At 36.4% G+C, this 22,066-nt stretch overlaps 2 protein-coding genes across 2 annotated transcripts; both read left to right on the top strand.

Annotated features, from left to right (window-relative positions):
* The first annotated feature begins 8,289 nt into the window (after positions 1-8,289).
* On the top strand, positions 8,290-21,333 carry LOC126918999 (uncharacterized). Its single transcript, XM_050727673.1, has 8 exons — positions 8,290-8,886; positions 9,399-9,604; positions 9,918-10,084; positions 14,420-14,556; positions 15,214-15,390; positions 18,570-20,817; positions 21,002-21,046; positions 21,241-21,333. Exons 2-6 carry the CDS (start codon positions 9,479-9,481, stop codon positions 18,740-18,742), a joined length of 780 nt encoding a protein of 259 aa, XP_050583630.1. The 5' UTR covers positions 8,290-8,886; positions 9,399-9,478; the 3' UTR covers positions 18,743-20,817; positions 21,002-21,046; positions 21,241-21,333.
* LOC126919007 (ATP synthase subunit O, mitochondrial) lies at positions 20,670-22,001 on the top strand. The gene is made up of 4 exons (XM_050727686.1): positions 20,670-20,817; positions 21,002-21,046; positions 21,241-21,351; positions 21,434-22,001. Exons 1-4 carry the CDS (start codon positions 20,689-20,691, stop codon positions 21,878-21,880), a joined length of 732 nt encoding a protein of 243 aa, XP_050583643.1. The 5' UTR covers positions 20,670-20,688; the 3' UTR covers positions 21,881-22,001.
* The last annotated feature ends 65 nt before the right edge of the window (positions 22,002-22,066 follow it).

A 22,066-nucleotide genomic window follows, 5' to 3' on the forward strand; every position in this document is an offset into this window, starting at 1 on the left:
CCTATTGACATCAGATTATGTATTCCTTGAAAGCAGACAAGATTGATCAGGCGAATTGTTCAGATGGCCTGTTTTAGATGTCACATACAACATAGTAGTATTCTGTATAGTAGTATTACATCGTATATATAGGGTGCGTTACGCAATTGGGCCAGGTTATATCTCGATGTCGGTAAAAGATAGAAAAAAAACTGTAAAGGATGAATAGTATAATAAGATATATGTTCGTAGGTATTCACATATTTCTTATATGCAACGATGTGCCGGGAAATTGTAATCGCACTCTTTTTTTAATGGAACTCTATAAACTTTCGTTAACTGTTCGACGCATTTTTCAATTTTCTAGGAGAAAGTTATTAGAATACGTAGGTCGAAAAAATCAAAAGATATTTCAATTTTAATTTTGTAAAACTTTGCATACGAGAAACAATACAATTTTATACATATATGAAATTAAAATTAAAATATCTTTCGAAGGAAGCATTTTTCGACCTAATTAGCTTAATAAAATCATAGAGCTCCATTTAAGAAAAGAGTACAATTGCACTTTAAAAATACTGCGTATTAAAAACAAATGAGCACCTACGAACATAAATCTTATCGTATCATTTAACTTTTCCCTCGACAGTTCTTTTCTATTCTTCTTACTGACTTCGAGATATAATCCGTCCAATTGTGTAAGGCACCCTGTATAGTAATGTACAATAAGATGGCATACAGGAGTATGCAACGTAGTATCTGCAATGCTAGATCACTTAAGATTATTAAAACTCCTTAGATCATTTTTTACATATACCTACGAGCTAAGTTAGCATTTCTGACTCTACGCGTCATAGTCCTGATTCCATAGCCCACTTTCAGTCAGTTTTTCTCGTGTTTCTTTTCACGAGATATATAACTTAACCATTAACCTCCTCACGCTATCGTTTTTAGGCACGAACCTCGTTCTCCCTATCGTTCATTGTTCACTCGCACTCCTCATTCGACAGCGTTTTCCCCTACTTTTTTCTTCAATTATACTTAGTCTTACATCTGTTGGTATTCGAGATTTTGATTACGATACGATAACTTACTTTGTGAAAATACACGCGAGTTGAAGAGAATTTTGCGATAGACAGAGATTTGCTTGAAAATTTCAAGTAACACGTCGTCTGTGTGTCCGATCTTGATTTCCAGCTCAATCCACCTCCATGTACTCGTAGATACTTGAATATTGGTATTGTGGAAATTCGTCCGCATTTGCATACGTATGATCGATGGTAAAATATTCAAATAGAAGGCTGGTACCAGCGTTGAAAAAAGAATTTTACGAATGCATATTTCGCAGTAGAGGTCCAATAAAATTGCGACAATATATTCGTTCTTTATGCACGAGTTTTATTCATTGTACGTGATCACGAATAACTTCTGTTCATGGAAACCTATTGAAAAAATTAATTGGGGAATTAATGCAGCTCAATGAATTCATTGTGAGAGGATTTGTTAATATACTGATACATCTGAAATACGCAAGTACAGTTTTTCTACGACTCACGAAGCATGAAAGTTCGAAACGATAAAAATAAACGCGTGTTTCGCTTGTTATCAATTCCTAGGAATTTACGGAATATCACATTTTATACATTCGCGTTCCTTAAACACGCACTTCGATTTCTACTTCTGAATTTAAATGCGAGCATACTAGCCTACGTTAGATCTACGCTATTTTAAACTGTCGTTACTTCCTTTGGGGTAAAGGTATGATTAAAATTATAATAAGTTAAAGTGGTAAACGAGCTCGTGTTCTCGAAACACTCGGTCGAGACGTTCTTTGATTTACATTTCCATCATGTAGTCTGGAACTCTCTATTATCGTTGACCACCTTTCTGATTTTTAATGGATGCAAAACGAATGCATATATACATGCAAAGCGGCATGCAAATTACGGAATACAACGCAGTTGTCACGTTTCGCTCGGCGTGTGTGAGCTGAACGACTGAGCGACTAGATCGAGGAAGAACGAAAAGCAGGATATCTCGGTGAAAATTTGATGCCAGTTAAACGGGATTTCCTCGTTATCGGGACAAACTTCTCGTGCGAGAATCTTCATTTTATCAAAGGTATAGCATTTCTTTCTCGCTTTCTGTCTGGTAATTATCGACGTATCGACGAGCAAGTGAATCGATGAACATCAACGATCGCCCCTTTTATCGGTTTCTGTTTGTCAGGCGTCGTAAATGCTCACAACCTCAAGACGCATCGGTCTATGTAAATGTAAATTGACATCTGGCGTCAATGTATCATGCGTCAACGAAACAACGCCAGTACCGAAAATTAGGACTGATATTAATAGATTCAGAATGAATTATTACTGTCCTGTTTATTCCTGTTATATGTATATGCTACGCAGGGTCAGAGCGAGCGTTCATACGATACCAAAGCCTGAATTTCACTGACAAATTCGCGTCAGAAACGCTTCTTACCAACTTACTGATAAAGCTTGCTCGATTAAAGTGCTCGTTCCATTTGTATATCGTTAATCGTAGTTAATTTATTAAAAATCCAATGTATGTAATGTCTTGAATCGTAGAGAGATTAAAAATAGAATGAAAATATAGAATTTCATATATTAAAAAATACACTAAAGAACTCTCCGCCAAAACAGCGCACTGATTAAAATTTGAATTTAGTTCGATAAAAGTAGCGGCATATTGAATATTCCACTAATAATATAAATTTGTTTAATGCACGACATGTCTGCTAGAAACGTGATCACCTCCAGAGCAGAGCAATTCGAATTTTAAGGGTTAATGTTCATATCCAAGAATTGGTCTTATCTAAGCAGCTCTTTTCTTCGACTTTGAGCAATAAACGACAATCATTCGTGCCCTCGTAATTCCGTTCGTTTCCTTCCTTCCCGAGCGTTCTCTTCCGTTCTTTCCACCACGACCATATACGTCCGAAGCTTATAATTTAATCTCTGATCGGTGCATGTATCTCGTTATTGAAAGATAAAAGATTGAAATGCCATGAAGAATGTGGGTCCCGCCCACCAGGCCAGATTAATATTTGAAGGGGGCATATGCCGTGCCGCAACTAGCACTCTACAGGTTGAGAGTCTCTATTCTGCGCCCGACGTTTACGACACGAAATTTGCTGCAGATATCCGTTTTCCTGAGGGTCGTAGAACGGCAGCGTTTGTCTCTAAGCCTTCGTCTCTGTTATGACCGTGAAATGGAAAGCCATCTCGTATTGATGGAGCAATAAAACCTCATCACGTTTATAGAATATGAAATCTAGCAGTTTTAATATTTATGTTGGGTGTATGATTAATGCGCATTAATCACGAAGGAACGTAATTAGCAGATTATGCATGTTTATGCAAATTCATATTTTTACACGCGTAACTAAGAAATATAGAATCTAAACAGAGATTTATTTCGCGTAATAAATATCATAACGAGCATTCTCTACATTGGATATTTTATGTGTATGTATCCTTGCAAATATACAACAGTGTCCTCTATATTTTTGCAGCTTTAAAATTCTCATAAATTCCACGTGAAAATCCGCTCTGCCGGGTAATCAGTATTTAGAAAAAGACACGAAAGATTTCGTTACTTTTTATTGCTTCTCTCCATGTAAATGAAATTACTTCTGAGATCAAGTAGTTTAACCAAGGAAAAGGGAAGACCAACGCTCCTTCTACCGGACCTATTTTAGAAATGAATCTCACCCGCGGCCTGGTAGAATTTATGTTTTCATACTCTCGGAGATTAAAAATCACTGGCATAGAGTAAGTAAATGGAAACATTTTAATAACGAAGAAAGAATGGGTCACGCACTTTGCTTTTTTCGGGGTACGCGAACGTAATGTACAACGTGGTTCGTTCTAATTTCCTGTACGAGTATAATATGTACATATAGACCGACTTACATGTATGTATACGTGTAATACGATAAAGTCCAACCTTCGTTTTATTGCGAACGACTAACGTCCTGTTCCTTATCTCATCCCAGAGCTAGGAAAATCTCGATATTTCAGATAAGAGGGAAAACCTCTTTAACTCGTTAAGGGAGATAACCTTCTTTTCTAGCAAGGTAAAAAGAGAAGCCTCGTTTGACGCCGACAGAACGAAGCGACGGAAATAAGGAAGAAAATTCTTGCCGCGCGTACTTTCGCCCGCGAAACTTAGCGATGATTGATGTCAAGGGCTCTCATAAATTCTAGAACCGCGTTGCAGATCTCGCTCGTTATCGGGGCTGTTCTGACAGCCGTAGAAAGCGTCGTGGTTTACCATCGTGTGAATACGCAGGAAAAATGGTACAAATATCGTTTCGAAAGGGAAGAAGAAAAGGAAAAAGACAGAGAGTTGATAAGCAAACTAGATAGCGAATCGTCTAACGACGAGCGATGAAAAAATATTAATTACCACCTCGATTAGAAGTTGAACGTGTTTCATTACATTTTAAAGTTAATTGTTCCACTTTGATAAATTAATTAAACGTTTTCGGAATGATCCGCCGCGTTAAACGGGTATCAAGCTCGTTCGCGTAATAACTTTATCGACAAACGCGATCGATACACCTCTATCGCTTGATATCATGGAAATCGCCAGAAAAATATTTACTTGCTCGATTCGTAGACATTATGCTAAATTTACTGGTTAGTTAGCTGCATCGCGGTAAAATCAATCTTCCTGCTGTATTTACGTAGTACGATGCGATTGGTACATTTAACTGGAGCCTATATTTAATGCTGTACCGACCGACCAATCCTTCATACAGTTTGTCCGAAGTTAACATTTACGCAACCATGTACGCAATTGAGGAACTCTATCTTAACAGATATTTAATCGATATCAATTACTACTTGGACGATATACTAGAAAAAAACAAAATTTGACTGGCCAATGTTCTCAATTAAACACTTAAATGAATTAAAAATTATATTAGAAATTTCCTCTACTTTAGAAATGTATTTCTAATACATTAGGTCGATTCAATACAGATTATAAATATCAAAGAGTAAAATCATAATTCGATTAAAAAAACTTTTTAAATTTAGAATAAAAAATCACGTTAGAAATTTCCTCTATATTAAGGACCTCTCCTTTTAAGGATCCACGTAGGATATTTCAGTAGCCATTAAGTCGATCACTCGATGCTACAAAATGTAAAAAGAGATCTCTCGCAAATACGCGTTAATACGTGTTACATTGTGTTCCGGTAACACAAAGTCCTTAAATTTCATGTCGACGATCCCGTCGTAGTCGTACGGCGATCGGGTCGATCGATAAGAGAATCCTTCACTTTATCAGTATAGCGCGGAGCTATATGATTTGATATGTGCTTTTAATCGCGCATGCACCCGGTGATGCTGCTCTAACGCGAAATTGGCCTGTCAGTTCATCGCGCCTGTTGCTAACGACACAGTTTCACCCCCTCCATTCCGTACGCAGGTATGCCTGTTACTCCGAAGAGCAACCGTTTAGTTGCTTTCGATCAGCGTCTTGGATCGGAAGAGCAGAGGGTGTTCGTTTTTTTTAAAAGGACACGATCGCAAGTGAATATTCTTAGTTACCATGTATAGCATTTACCTCTTAGTGCTATACCTGATCTATGTTATCTATCGTATCTACGTCTTAATTCGTTACGTGGTCCTCTAGAGCGCACGTATATAGACTTCGTAAAACATATAAATAGTGTTAACATTACATACGAATCGCACAAACTTTGTTTCATGCTCATCATCGTCCATTTACTTTCGTAATTCTATTTGATACTTGACTTTATTTCGTTCGCTTAGAGATAAAAAGAAAGAAAAGAAGGAAGGAAGAATTTGAGGGTCCATAGTAGATCGTTAAGAAGCTGATAAAAGTTATGAAACCGATCGATGTATTAGAGTCATTGTACGTTTTCGATGCTTGATCATGACATATAGTTTTTACCTCGTTGTGTTGTTCACTATATTTATATTGCTATATTTTTATCGTATCGTCACTTCTCTTTCGTACAATCTGTGCATCTTTAACGAGTGTAAAGGCTGTAGTAGCATAGTGCCGAACAAGTCAGCCGTAGAGAAACGATCCTTAAGAAAGAGCTGAAAGCGTCCTTGTCCTATTTTGTTTTTCATGTGACAATTTAGTGAAGATTCTATTGTCGAGTTATCAATAGATTCACTGACCGTTACGTGACGTCTCGTAAGAACCTATTATTCGTACTCTGAATGAAACGAAAATTTAATAGGATAAAGTATTTCCAACTTATAGTACAATTTTTTTAATTCAGGACAGGAACATTGGAGAATCTAGATTATACTAGAACTTGATGTTCTAATTTAGGTTTTAAAATGATTTTGATATTTGTGCAGGGTAACAAGTTATAAGTGTACTAACTAAACGAGTTTGGCGTACAGTAGTATAATGCGAAACGAGTCAGACAACCAACCTGTGGCAAAGCTTATGCACTGGTCTCTGGAGCGTAACATTTTATCAACGAAACCTGGATGCTAGTTGTATTTGCGATACGATTAACAATAAATTCGTACATTTACATCGAACTTCCTTTATTTTATTTTCCGTTTAAATTAAACGGATTTACAAATTTCCACGGTATATTTTATGGACAGGAAATAAATTAAAAAGTTGTTGTTGTCTAGACGCCTAAATTTTGGTAATTTCCTAATAATTGGAATGAGACCAACTCTCGACATGCGGATTGCTTTCAGTTTAAGCACAGATTATAAAGAAAAAGTGATTCAGTAAAGAATATACTTTAAATTAATTATAATTATAATAATACTATAATTATAAATAATAATTAAAAAATAATTATAAATAATATTACAATTATAATTAGATAAATTATTGTAAATTATACTAATTGTATCTGCGAGATCAGTGCAAGCTGTTTCAATCAATTTTCCAATTAGCTTTTTCAATAATAACGAAATGAAGTGATATAAAAAGTAAAGGGTCTGATTTTCGATTACCAATAGTCTGTATAAGGTATATCATTTTCATTCGAAATCATTTTATATATGATATATTCCGTTTGTTATAATCTATCTGCAACCTTCGATATTCTCATCGTTTGCTCTAACAGAGATTGAAGAAATTGAATGTCATACGAAATGGATAACAACGTACGAGTCATTTCGAAATCGAAAATTATGTTAATTTACTGTTTCTATATCATCGTAATAATTATCGTATACGTGATATATCGGATATACATGATTGTCAATCCAAATTGCTCAAACGAAGAAGTAGACAGAACGTAATTCGATACAGTTTCGCAAGGACTTTTCTGTCCGATTTAATGTCAACGCTATTAGCATAAATGGTGTTTGTAACAGTATTGCAGTGTTTAGCGCAATGTTTGCTGGCGCACAAATGTCTGCTTTTATCTCGACGCTCCCTGTACTGTATTTACTATGGCACGCGAGACTCCTTTCGCTAATAATACGAATTCTCTGGGTAATTACTTCCTATATAAAACAGGATCTTGAATGAACAATTCGTAGCGCGTTTTAATTAAAAATTCGCTTAGAGCAGCGGAAATTCATCTTTGCTACAAGTGTTAGCGAATAATAGAGCAAAAATTGGATATTTTCGAGAACCGTAAATCCATACACATTTTAATGCTATTTCCAAAGAATACGCATTTACACAGAGAGAGAGAGAGAGAGAGAGAGAGAGAGAGAGAGAGAGAGAGAGATGAAAGGGACTGAAGCATTATTACTGTCTTCCACTCACGTTTTATGATTTTGTTCGGGTACAGCGGATGTTGTATTAACTTTTTCTTTGACCAAAGACCTAATCTTTCTGCATAAAGGCCGCCTCTCTGCTCCTTTCTTACCGTACAATATGGCACAGCGTAATTTTTTTGCATCACGTTATCGTTTCCTGCTGTATTGTATTTATTTTTCACTCCTGCTATACATGCACAGCCGTATAAGAGCAAAGGCGAGGCAAGTTACATAAGAACAGAGAAAACTGATCATTATCAAACTGTCGTTTAATACAAAGGGCAAATAGCGAAACATGTTAATCACGTAAAGTTAAAGTTTCCGTAAGTCATGCTGGAGGAACCTTGTAAGCGTAGTAAAAATATTTTAAATAACTAAAAATTCCATACGACACACATACGTACGTACGTGTGTGCGTGGATGAATGTAACAAGAGACAGACAAACAGACAAACAGAAAAAGAGAAAAGATATGTAATAGGTATACTACAGTAGTAGACTGACAAGCCAAGTCAGACATGCGCTCTTAAAGAGGGAATCGCGGCAGTGAAAGAGCTCGAGAGCAAAACCCACGTTTCAGTTTGTCGCGTGTGCTGGCACGGCGCGCATATCGTTCCACGAATCTCGGTAAACGATGTCGAGAAATATGTGGATCGTTTCGACGAAAAAAAACGCGTGCAACGCGATCGTTTCAACCGACAAGTACGTGTCTCATGCGTTTCGTTTCACGTGAATTTTCGCGGAGAAAAGATAAAGCTATCATCGAGGGGAAACAAAAATCGAACACGATACAATCGCGATATCGATACGAATTCGTGAAAATACAGAAGCACGATCACATCTATCAGGTTCATAATCTGAGAATAAGCTTCGCTCGATTAATTGACGTATTATGTCACATTCCCGTACAATCTGCCGTCGCAAACACAAATGATTCGGAACTCTGTATCAATCGTCGACCGTTTGGTTGCGTCGTGAATCGTTTTAATCTATTGCCACCGGCTTCGTCGGTATCATTTATTATAATTCGTGTTACGGTGGAATGTGGCCAACCAGAAGCAGTATTTTCGATAATTTTCCTGGAAACAAGACAAAAGCCAACCGCAATTACCCCGAATATGAAGAGACATTGTGTTCGCAGCTCACAGTCAGCGGTTCGTGCGGTTATATTTCGATTAATACAGATCGTGTGAATATCGTTCGCTCGATATTCCTAATTTAACGATAAGAATATCTTCGATCCATCTCCTATGAAAATCCTGATAAAAGAAGAAAATCTCGTTCGTCGTGGCGTTCAGTATAAAATGTTGTTCGCGTGTTTGATCGTTCTCCAATACTCTTTGTTCCAAACCAACGTCAGATTAAGTCATTCCTTCAAAGTGAAAGGAAAAACCGATGGAATCTCGTATCGATGTAAAGCTGACCCTTGTTACCCAGACGGATATTATAAAATATTTATATTATAAAACATGCGTAAACGTTGAATGTTAATGTTCGTTAATATTGATAGGGGCGAAATTGATAATTCATTGTCGCTGGTAATACGCGTTTAATCATAGCCGTGAATTAGTAACGAACAAGGTATATTAACATCGGTGGTTAGGAGTGTGAATTCGCACGGTATTTACGGTGTTCCCTTAGTGTTTACGTAGAAAACAACTTGCAGCATTCGCAGATATCGTACGGCTATATTGTTAATTGCCTTGTGGCAATTAGCAATCAAACGGTACTCATTAGAGCGAAATAATGACGGATTCGCCAATACCGTCGGTCAGCAACATTCAGAGTCGCACTCATACCGCAAGCCAGTCTCAAGTTCAAACGCAAATTCAAGATGACAAGAACGAGAAAACGGAGAAGGCTGTTCTTTTGGTAATTTATTGCTATTTATTTTACTATTAGAACACCGAGTCTACTATGTTATTTGGATTAAAGCCGACGATAATACGTTTCTTTCTCGTCGCGAAGTTGCTCGTACTCTTGTTTTGCGTAGACCGTAATAAGAAAGCGATCGTTCGAACGGACAGTAACACCGTGTTACTTGATGTATCGTGGAATAATCATCGGTCGTGTAACAAAATGCTCGGTTTACGATTCTGAGAAACTTGGGTACCGATACTTCGCGAACATCGCGACGAATGCCAGGGAAACGTAGTTAATTGCGAGTTTCGGTTTTATTTCGCAGCAAATTCAAGAAATCAACAACCAAGTGGCGCAATTCCGCGATCTGCTGATAAACATCGGCCAACCACGAGACTGTCCGGAACTTCGAGAGAAAATTCGGAGATTACGACGACATTGCGTAGAAGCGTGTAAAAACACGTCCCAGCTCATACTGCCACAAGTACGAAGGTATGGTAAACCTTTTCACGATCTTTCTTTTTTCTCTCTCGTTTCCTTCCCAGAACGGGTAATAATAAAAGAAATATTTAATGGGAAAAGTAAAACGATTTACGTCCTTGACACGATATTTCGAATCGTACGAAATTCTCACGGAAAAATTACCGTGTCAACAAGCCGTTAAACTTGCTAATTAGCGAGCAGAGAAGGGAGGTCAGAAATTGGAAGATAAGTCGAGAGAAATAAAAAGAAAGGGGGAAACCGAGAACGATTGATTAACTAGTTTATGTCAATTACTTCGAAACGAGCGTTAAACGAAGACATCGCGCGGAGCGAACTCGAATTGCTTCCGGTTAATGAGATTCCAATTAACGGGATAAATAGATTGCTATAACAGAAGCGAACCAGCCACGATAGTCAATACGTATATGTACGTACAGTTGCTACCACGTTTGTGGTTTGCTACGTTGCTACTCTCCGCTTCTGATCCAGCGATGCAATATGACCAAAGATTTTCCTCGGTGAGACTCGGAAATGTATCATTTCAAGGAAATCTAAAGAATCTGCCAGGGAATTTATCACACTTATCGTTGTGTTTTATTCGCCAAATTACATCTCTTAAGCACGACGCTAAACGGCTTTTTAAAGTCAAATCAGCCGCTCGCATTTTCGTCGTTACTCTGATAATCTTATCGCGCTTCCGAATCATTCTTAACCCTCGGTTATCATTATGGATCCTGGTGACCCACAGTTACACTTTGTGAAGAAATATCTACAAGATGTCGCTTATAATGGCACTATGTCAACAACCTGATGTCAATTTGAAGTATTTTGAGCTGCTAAGAATCCCGTAAGTTTGTGGCAACTCTCTAAAGTTAGTTACGTGTTAGCGTCGTGCCGACTCAAGCGTATTTTTTATTACAGTGGAACATATCTTATTTCTGTGCAAATCTCAATCATTATTATATATTTTTTTACACCTGAATCTACGTATATAACTGAAGTAAAAAATTTTCGTACGAGTGTATGTGCGAATAAACTAATTTTTTCAAATAACTGCATCGCCTTTCTTGCTCAAAAATTGCTCGATATATCCAATAAGTATGCATCCTCGATGTGTCAAATAAATATATTTGTTGAAACGTGTATTAAAAAACTACTTTTTCCCTTCGAGTATCTTAAAAACATCATCTTAAATTTTCAGCGAGAAATGTCAAAATGTAAAAATATTGACATTTTTTCATAAAAATATCTCTTTTTCTAAGCTTACAGCTAAAAAGATTTTTTTTCTTTTTTTTTTTTTAAGAATGATGTGTCACTTCGTTTATTAACCTCTTTCTGTCAAAGCATATTCTAGGATGTTCAAACTATATCCCCAAATTTTTTCGATTCAATATCACTGCTATTTTTTGGACAGCAGGTAGTTGAAAATTGAATAGGGTCTGGGTGACCTAGTGTGACAACCGGAATTCCTGAAACAAGTATAACCGAGGGTCATCGACTCTATACTAGTGAGAGCTATCCATTTGGTATTTTTATATCAAAATTCCTTTCGTTGTTGTAATCAAACCGCGCATCACAAGGAAATATCGCGTTCTACAATCAAATAAGGGAAAGGGTGAAATAATAGCGTCACGAAAGTTCCTATTACTTTGAACTGTGCTGCAAAGAATGTTATCGATTCCACGGGATTGGTTTTCCTACGAAGAAGAGAGAGAAAAGGAGATATAAAGAACGATGACCAACGTCCAATCTCCAAACATTCTCAGACGTCACCTTTGAACAATTCTGTTCCGCGAGTTTGCCTGTTTTAATGAAAAGTTAAATGTTTCACAAATTTCTTCCTCTTCTGCATTCTCATTAATTTTCCTCTTATCTGATTTACAACGAGACGAATGAAACAGCCGGAATTTCCGACTCGTCGAATAAATTTTGCAAAATTACAAACGTCCGAAAAGTCATCTATCTCGTAATTTCTTCGATAGAAGCTCAATACATTGATGAGCAATACATTGCTCGACGATCTTGTTGGTTTTAATGGAAATTATTATTCCCGTTAAATCGTATTCGTAATCAATTTTCACCTGGCTTTAACAACTCCTTACCTCCAGTTAGATTATCGGATATTACATATTCGTTTATTATACGTTTCTCGTTACATAATTGCTTAATTATGGCGCGATACATCGTGTACACAATATTCGCCCTCCGTTTCCCCCATTTCCATTCGCGTAACACATTGCTGCGTAAACTCTGCTACATTTTAAACGTCAAACGCACACTAATCGCGATCAAATGTTATTTAAATAATTATTCGGCGAAAATTAAACGCAATACAATTATCAGAATGTTACGTACGCTGTGAAAAGAGAGAAAAGGAAAACGAATGAAAAATTATATCAAGCCTGGCTGAAAGCATGATTGATTCACAATGAAGCACTTAGCAACATACCGAACGTTTAATTTATCATGCAAACAACTTTTCCAATACTTCCGTGTCTTGTAATAGGCCTATCTCGTACAACGTATCTTACGAAATCACGCGACTTTTGTATCGATTACGCGAAACACGGAAACGTTCACCTTTTTTACCTTCTTTTTCATTCGCTTTTCTTTTTCCTCTTTCTTCTTTTTTCTTTGTTCCTTCTTTCAATGAAATTTGGTACGTATACATTTTCGTCAATGAACGATATTACATGGAAACGCTTATGCATAATTCCTTTTGATACCACTAATCGAAGCAGATCGCATAAATTAGGGGTTTCAACTTAAATCACGTATCATTCGCAAATTCCCCTTTCAGATCGCTGCGCTCGTTTCAAAATTTATTCCTACTAATTGCCTACGAGATAGCGACAAACAAGAGTAGCAACATAAGAGGATCGAGTTCATCATCTGGTAATCGCGCTCGCTGTTATAGCTCTTGATATCAAGCAAGTTTGTTGTTAAGCGTTACTTACAGACCGCTAGGGAATTAAGCGATAAATAGCAAGCGCATGCGAGGCACCGCTGACGTAAATCATAATATAAACGGTCATTGAAAAGAAAGAAACTGGATTATTAGATTTTTGCGATACTAAAATTACAGCCCTGGAAAAATTATGGTTGAAAGTTAGCCGAGAACACGCAGAAACCATTTACAATTTCAAGAGTCAACGTGAGACTAGAGCCTTAAAGGGTATTACTCCAACGATTTCCACGAAACTCCGTAAACATCGAAGCAAAACGATATATTATTTACATTTAGGTCTACTTGCTTTTAGAATTCCAGCTTGATGTACGTGAATTTTCACAGATTATTTATAAAAATAGTGGAAACGAAAGTATCACGTGACAGATTGGTTACGTACACCACCGTTCATAAATATCCGAACACTTTAATTTTTGGTAAACGTGCGTGAATTTTCTCAGATTTATAAAATTAACAGACGATACATTTAAATTGCTATGCCAAACACCACGCTATTAAATATACTATCTATATCATACTGTTGAATACCATCGCTTGCATTAAAATCGGAAACTTATAATTCGAAAATATAGGACGTTGGCCATAAAAAACTTATTAAGCAGTAAAATACTTCTACAAGATTTATCCATTAGCAATGAAAAATACCAGATTTATTATCGCATATTTGCTTTTAGAAAATCGATATAAAGACTGAAATCACTGCAGTTCAATTTATCAGTAACTTTCCAATTAAAATACATGTTGTCAAGGAGAGAGATGTTGTCGAGGAGTTGTTGTTTAACTCGCTGCATTGTAGCGATTGCACAATTTAAAAAGAAATTTACGGTCAGAGGATTGTTGAACGCGCCACGTCGCTGCACTTCGTTATAATTCTACGATCTCACATCTCGTCTCGCCTTTTCGCAATGAAAAGAAGAAATTCCGTGGTTGGCCGCGAACCAACACGAAACAATCTCGTTACGTAATGAACCGCTTGGTTTCATGTCGCATTTACAGAAACGGTATTAAACATTCTACGTTCGCAGCAATAAAGGTGTTTTAACTAAGTTTTTAATATATCAAATTTATTTTGTTTCGCATGTAACAATCATAGCGTAAAGGTTCGCTTCACGTCCCACGTTTTATCGCATTCTATCGGCTGACGTGTTTCGAGTCTTTGTAAATGTTAATAATCGTGTTTCTCGGGTAATTAGCTTGGTAGAACGTAGGATGAAAGGTCATGGAATTATTGGCTACGAAATAAGTCGCAGACGAACAAAGAGAAAAAGAAGAAGTAATAATCGGGGAGGGAAAAAGTAGTCAGATGACGAAATCCCTAACGAGAAAACTTGGGACGACAAAAAAATAATAAGCCTGCGAACGGGTTCTGCTTTCAGAACAACGGATATCGGGATCCCTGTTGACTGCCCAAATTTGATGCTGCTCTTTTATGTTGTGCAATTATTCCTGCGCGAGCTCTGCAAAAGTAAGAACCTCATCCGCATCGTGCCGATGGATATGACGGAATATTACGGTAACTTTTCTAAGCATCCTATATTTTCCTACGTGTTAAACATTCCAACGAATTAAGAATCCTATCAGCTCGTAAATTTACTTGTAATAAACGCGTTACATACGGTTTATCTGCCATTTAAAGGTATTCGCCGAAAGAAGATAATTTAGTTCAGAATAAACGACTTAGAAAAGTATTATCTCTTTATCCTCGAGATTTTCTCGGTTTCTATTATCAGACACACAGAAAGAAAAGAATATTTTCAACTATATATAAATATTATACATAGGTACATATACGAAGACATTTAAGATGTGTGTATATATATAAAGTTTCTCCCCATTGTTAAAGGGTCCAACACTTATATGAACGCTGACTACGGATTTTTATAGAAATTCATATTTCACAAGCGTGACTGCTGAAACAGAATCCAAGGAGATATTTATTTCACTTATTAACGTAGGTGAAACTACACCTATTTTTCTTCTCACCTATTGAAGTAGGTAGAATAATTTTATAACGAGTACCGTAATTTGGATAATTTCATATATTCTTACATATTCGCGTTTTCTATGCATCTTTACACCCTTAAATTGCAGTCTATTTGTACGTCGCGCGTTTTTTTCACAAACAGCCATGGTAACGACTAACGCAGATCTATTTTCGCTCTCGTTACAGAAACTCGAGCCGGGCCATCCAACATCGGCAACGTGATCTCGCAGATAGTTCTCTGTAAGCAGATCACACCGGATTTCTACGAGGAAGAATTGTGCAGCATCCAAAAGGACTCCGAGGAAATTCGAGGCTTGATGAACGAACTGCAAGAATTTATGCCCCAGTCGGGTGGCGATATAGGTACCGTCGTATTCTCCGTTTACCATTCTCCCCTTTTCCTCCCTTGTTTCTCGTTTATAGAATTTTATTTCGCAACGCCCCCATTTCTTTCCCTGCGTATATTTCCACTCGTTTTTCACGGGTTGCTCGAATTTTTCTCGAGTGTACGCTTCGAGGAGATAATATTACAAACGCTATTGGTTGACAAAGAGCGCACACGTGGTAAGAAAGAAAGTTTTTCAGAAAGATAAAAGCCCTTGTCGTCCGGAGAGATATTTTCCAAGGGGCGAGTTAAACTGTTTTTCAAACGGCAGAGAATCGAACGGTATATTCGCGTCACTCGATTCACTTCGAAACGTAAACGCGCCACGTCCGTTAATTCGATTACGCTGTTCTACGAACGCTTCGTCGTTCTATTTGCCACTCTAATATCTTTTCCTGCTTTGTTGACCTTACTTTCACTATCCATCCTTCTTCCTATTCTACTGCTCTCTCGCAACCTCTCTCTATTCAACCGCCTCTAATCGGGTTACTCCAGAGGCCAAGGTCTGGATTTCAAAGGAGAACACAATCCCCCTTTTCTCTCTGTTCGTCTCTTTGGCTATGTCTTACTTCCTCGCTCTTGCCAATTCCCATTGATTCCACGGAACAAACGTATTAGCTCTAAACAGGCTGAAACTCGGTATAGAATTATCGAGCTATAATGCCGATTCACTTCTCAGTCTCGATAGTGCACGACGACCTTAATTATCTACCGATATAATGAGCGAATTCGGATGCGCCCCTGTATCTCGCTAGGGGTAGGAACAAGAGAGATAGCACGAAAATTACCATGTACCACGATCTTCGATCCCCTAAGCGTCAATTTGAGACTTTGCCTGCTTATCAAGGGAATAACGATACGACTAGAGAGAAACAGAGAGAAACCGAGAGAAAGAGAGAGAGAGAGAGAGAGAGAGAGAGAGAGATTTGACATTGAACAAGAACCAGGTCAAGGTCGAATCAGAACATGAACTTCCCTTAACGCGCGTTACGAACAGGAAATTCGTGTTTAAGGAAGATCACGCACGGTCACAGAAGTAGAATAAGAGAATAGCCGCGGCTGGTCGGAGATTCTAGGTAAAATTTCGTAAAAGGGCAGGTCGAGTGGTGTTGTGTGCACGCGGCGTGTCGAGAAAATTCGTCGGGGAAACGGCGCGAAACGATACGAGAGAGGAACGAGATGGGAGGAAGCGGAGCGCGAATAGAAAAGAACGCACGGTTTATTTCCGAGTGGAAATACTTAGGCGGAAGACTTTGCCGACGTGGAAACAAGACACATGCGCAGCTTTTACAAATTTCCAAAAGATGTTCGAGCTACGGGAACCCGGTCAATGTAATACGGTGGAAGCACGTAAACAAGAAATACAAAACACAGAAATACATAAAAGCTACGGAGAACGCGAGAGTATTATTCAACATTAAACAGAGCTTTCGGGTCAAGGATAGATGGAAACGTGGAAGTTCGTTCCTGCGTTCCCTCCGTTCTCCACGGAAACGAGAATTCGCTAGGCGCGGGAATAGGGTGGGAAAATCAAAGGTAGAGAGGGAAATATGCTCGACCGCGAACCGATAAAGCAATTTGAGTCACGATTTGCGAAACAATCTGGATAGACAAGATCGTGTAAACCTTTGTAGCCGGCACTGTGGTGACCCGTAGCTAGATCAGGATTCTCTATTACTGCTGATAAAATTAATATGTACGCGTATCGTCTGTCGCATGCCATCGAGCGTGGAGTGCAATTTTCGGGGTCAAGGACGCGAGGAATTCATTTTCAACTACGATTTTCCGAGAAAAAAGAAAGGCCACCTGCGGTAACTGGAAATAAGTTTTGTTGCGTGTCGAATGGAAGAGAAAAAGAACGGGAAAAGAAAAATATGAGAATGAGTTACGAAGACTGTCCCTTGATAAAGTAAATTTAAGTTGCAATTCGCGAAATAACAAAGCGAACACGGTTCGCGTGATATTTTTCATTCTCAAATTTCACGAAACATATTTTATCGCTGAGATTCTCGGAGTCGATGAAACCACTCGTGATTTTACGATAATGCAAAGTCGAACGCGAAGAGATCTTTGCGAGCAGGCATCGCAATTTATTGCGGCCACAGCAGTGGTAAAGTTAAGTCGTCTTTTCATCGTAGTACGATACGAGCTCGTACGATTTTTCCGTATTGCCTGGCATCGTATGAAATGGCACCGCTTCCGGTCGTTGCCGGACTAATGGCGATGATATGTCCCGCTTAAGAAGGCTTACATCACATTTCGCTATAATTTATTCGGCAATTTTTCTCCCTTTCGCGTTTTCATTTCTCGCCACTCTAAAATACGCAGGGTATGATCGCTGAAGGTGATATTCTTTCAGAGAAGAAAGCCCCTTTGAAAAGTACTGGATATTAAAAAATGGCATCGAGAGCCGTACATTATGAAAATCGATACAACCGGACAGTCTATCTGCTAAGTGATTCGAAACATTGTAGTTATTCTCTTTAACTTAACTGGTTTGCTAGTTGAGTATTATTCATTTTTCTATGTACTTCACAAATGCCTAGTCATGGCGATATTAAATCAGTTCGCGGCTATTTTTTTTTATAAAATAATGTCTTACATTTATTGTTATACATAACTCATTATATTTTTAAGTCATGAAAATGTATCGTTGCAGAGAGGACTTGCAAGAATTGAAATATGTGACTAAATTCAAATTTTCAAAATCTTGACTTACCCCACTATGGTTTTCCAGATAAGTGAAAATCGCGGACTTGGAAAAATTGCCCCAATTGTGAACCATCTGAATAAAAATTACAGTGAAACCTATGCTATCCAGATATGTATTATATATCTACACATTTAATCCGAAAAGATTAGTATGTCAATAAGTTAAAGAAAGATATTAAATTAAAAGGAGTAAAGAGAAATGTAGTTTAGGTATTACGTAAGAAAATTCGTTATATACAGTGCTATTTGCATTTTTAATTTAAAGAAAAATCTTATGAAGAATTTCTTCGATTAGAAGCATATTAACTCGATCTTCTAGCGAATAAAATCGCCCCTTCCTTTCCTTCGTTAAATAATTGTTCGTTCAAGAAATATTGACTCGACTATATATTTGGTTTATGAAATTTTCAAAGCTAAGAAAATTTCTTCTGCACTTTGTTTCCAGAAAAGTACTCAGCCTTACAGAGTGCCGGAAGTAGGGGTAACCGTCCCAACGGCAGACGGGTGCATCGATGGAACCAAAGCCACGAAAGGCCTAGCAGGCCTACCAGACAATCGTCCTACTTTCGCGGAGCTTTAAATCTCTTTTGTTGCGCCGCAAGAGCCAACTATGTTTAATCGAACTAAACGTATTTGCCCACCTTTCTCTTAAAGAAATCCTTTCACAAAAGTTTTTAATGATTTATATGCCTAATTTCCCTTCGTTTTTAATTTTCTATCTGTAAATTTTAAGACTAAGTGATAAAAGGAAAAGAAGTTTTCGCTATATTTTTAAATCAAAAGGATATTCAACTCTAGTCGATTAGTCGATAAGAAACCTGATACTGAAGCTTTATTTAGTTCATAAGTACGGATCTCTAAATATAGAAACATACTCGGTATTTTTATAAAAAAGTTTCATTTATTGCGGAATCGTTTAAATATATTGAAAAATCTGACTTAAACCTACGGTGCAAGTGAGTTGTTGCATTGTTGATCGACCACTCGGTTCCATAAAATTATGAAGATAGATCGATTTCTTGGTGAAGTTTAATTAGACTTTCTCTCGTCCCTCGATCAGCACCAACGGCATTTCTAATATCTAGCATTTAAAGGAAAGAAAAGTCAATGTAAAAACAATCATTATAGATGTGACATTGTCGTTTATTTGTGTATTTACTACTCGAAATCCGAACTGTGATGAACGAGCTCAAATTTATCGCTGATCGGATAGCATATAAGAAACTATGCATCACGTTGGAAAGTAGGAAAATAAATGCCAACTGAATTGGACGTTGATCATTCCAATAGTGGACCAATGTGAACCACGTATCGCCCATATGCACAATAAGAGTAACGCAATTAAAAAGAATTTATACTTTGAGAAGTTAATAGTATTAGTCTCTGACAGTATTTCATCTTTATCTAATTATATTTCATGAAAATCATGATACGTTCGTATCTTTTCATTATTGTCGTATATATAAGGTCGTTATTTATACATAAGTTAATAAAAAAGAAACATTTCACGCTTTCAACTCGTGTCATTTTTTATAACAAATTGGCGATACGGTTCTATAAACGGTTCATTTTAATGTTAAATGTATTATTATATGAAATTGAGAAAAGGTATATGTATATGTAAAATCTATATATACACACATACATCTATATGTATACACGTTACATTGAACCGTATAAAAGTATATATAATGTTGGTTTTACGGCCACGTATCAATAAACGATAGTAATTATTAATTATTATCGTTTCGTTGTTCACGGTATTAAACGTAATTGACTCCTTCCACTAGTGATGCTTCGACATCTTTTGTATTACTATTTACGTTCGATTTTAATTATATTAGTGTATGACGCAAATTATCGTTTTCTTTATTTAAAAACGAATCAATCTGGGTATTGAGTAGAGATCTAAATAAAAACATAAATATGTAAAGGAAAGTATAAAACGTTGTATGACATTGTATGTAAAGCATAAAAGTTAACGTTTATGTCATCGATGTTATGGATGTTATATTCATAAGAATCTCGTCACTTTGGTGAATTCTTAAATGTCATTTTCATTTTACGGTGCAAAGAAACTTGAACGTTGAATCTTTCATCCAAATTCTTTATCGGCAAAAAATTTTATTGTACGTTACATCATATTTGAAGAATAATAAATAAATCACTATATATTAAAACTTTGTATTTGGCCCTGATATAGGAAAATTTTCATTGCCTTTCATTGCCTTTTCTGACATCTCTCACTTTTATCGCATTTTTGTTCAAACTGATCTGACGTCTGCGTTTTCAAAATTACAATACACTACTGCCCTCTTACGAATATCGGAAGAAGCTGTATAGCGCGCAATTACAAAATGGCGACCTATTTTCGAACGAGATGTAAGAACGTACGGATATAAATCTGTAATGAATGTAATTGAAGTCATGTAATAAATAAAAGTTCCGCTAATAATAAATAAAAGTGCAATTACAGTAAATAATTTTACGTTAATTATTGCTTAAATAAAACTTTGTAATTCTAAAACTACTTCTAGAGATGTCGCTATTAAGTCAAAAAGTGTATGCACTTACATATCTATGTGAAACAGTTCACATTATATAATGATAAATCGGTAGAACTACATTCGTCGTTCTCGAATTTGGATACTTGCTGTTCGAAATATATGACAATGTCCTTCAGTAGGATAATTGTAAGTATTATTTTAATATATAATTTATTACACTCGCTAATATTCAAATAAAGTGTATAAAAATTGAATTGTTGATAATAAAATGAAATATTCCGACAACTTAATTATGGCACTGATTGAATGAAAACATTCTAAGACCAAAGAATATTACATAAAATTAACAAAAAACATTACTATTTTTTAGGTGCGGTCACTTTCTAGCAGTTCTGCTGCTCAACAAATGGTTAAGGTACTTTTCAAACATATATTAAATATAAAATTACATAACTTTAAAATATATATTTAATACTTCAGATAATATTTCATAATCATATGTTTTAATAAGTCACAATTATGCGAGTTACTTTTAAAAACTTTAGAATATTTTCTATTAATTTGATTTCCAGTAATGAAAATGTTACTTCACTTTCTTTTTGTTTTTAGCCTCCAATTCAAGTATATGGAATAGAAGGACGATATGCTACAGCACTTTATTCTGCAGCTTCAAAACAAAAAGTATTAAATAATGTTGAAAAAGATCTGCTTAAATTTCAAGTATGTATGATAAATACTACATCTTATTCTTAATTTATAACTAAAAATAATTTTACTATTAATAAAAACATACATATGTTAGGATCTTCTGAAGAAAGATAAACAATTAGGAGAATTTGTGAAGAATCCATCGATAAAGCGAAAAGATAAAGTAAAAGCACTTCAGACAATTGGTGGAAAAGTTAGTCTAAGTAATGAAACAGTAAATCTATTGGGTTTACTGGCAGAAAATGGCAGACTTTCACATGTAAATAATGTAATTAATACATTTAAATTATTTATGGCTGCCAATAGAGGTGAGGTCCCTTGTGAAGTTATAACTGCTAAACCACTTGATGCTGAGATGACATCTAAGCTTCAAGCAGCTCTAAAAGGCTTCTTAAGTAAAGGTCAATCTATTTTGCTTACTTCGAAAGTCGATCCTTCTATTATTGGAGGTATGATTATAGCAATAGGTGATAAATATGTAGACATGAGCGTGGCCAGTAAAGTAAAAAAATATTCTGACATTATTGCTAACACAGTGTGATCACCTTCTAACATTCAGTGAAATGAGCAAAGATAAAGTACTCGTATAGAACAATTCATGAGTATTCTGTATGTCATTAAACAATAAAATATTCAAAATCTACTTATTGCTATTAAGAAAATCTGTTTTTTATTATATTAAACCATTTTATATATAAGTAACCTTTATTTTTTTTGTAAGTAAAAT

This window comes from Bombus affinis, chromosome 7, assembly GCF_024516045.1.
Source record: "Bombus affinis isolate iyBomAffi1 chromosome 7, iyBomAffi1.2, whole genome shotgun sequence".
NCBI lineage: Eukaryota > Metazoa > Arthropoda > Insecta > Hymenoptera > Apidae > Bombus > Bombus affinis.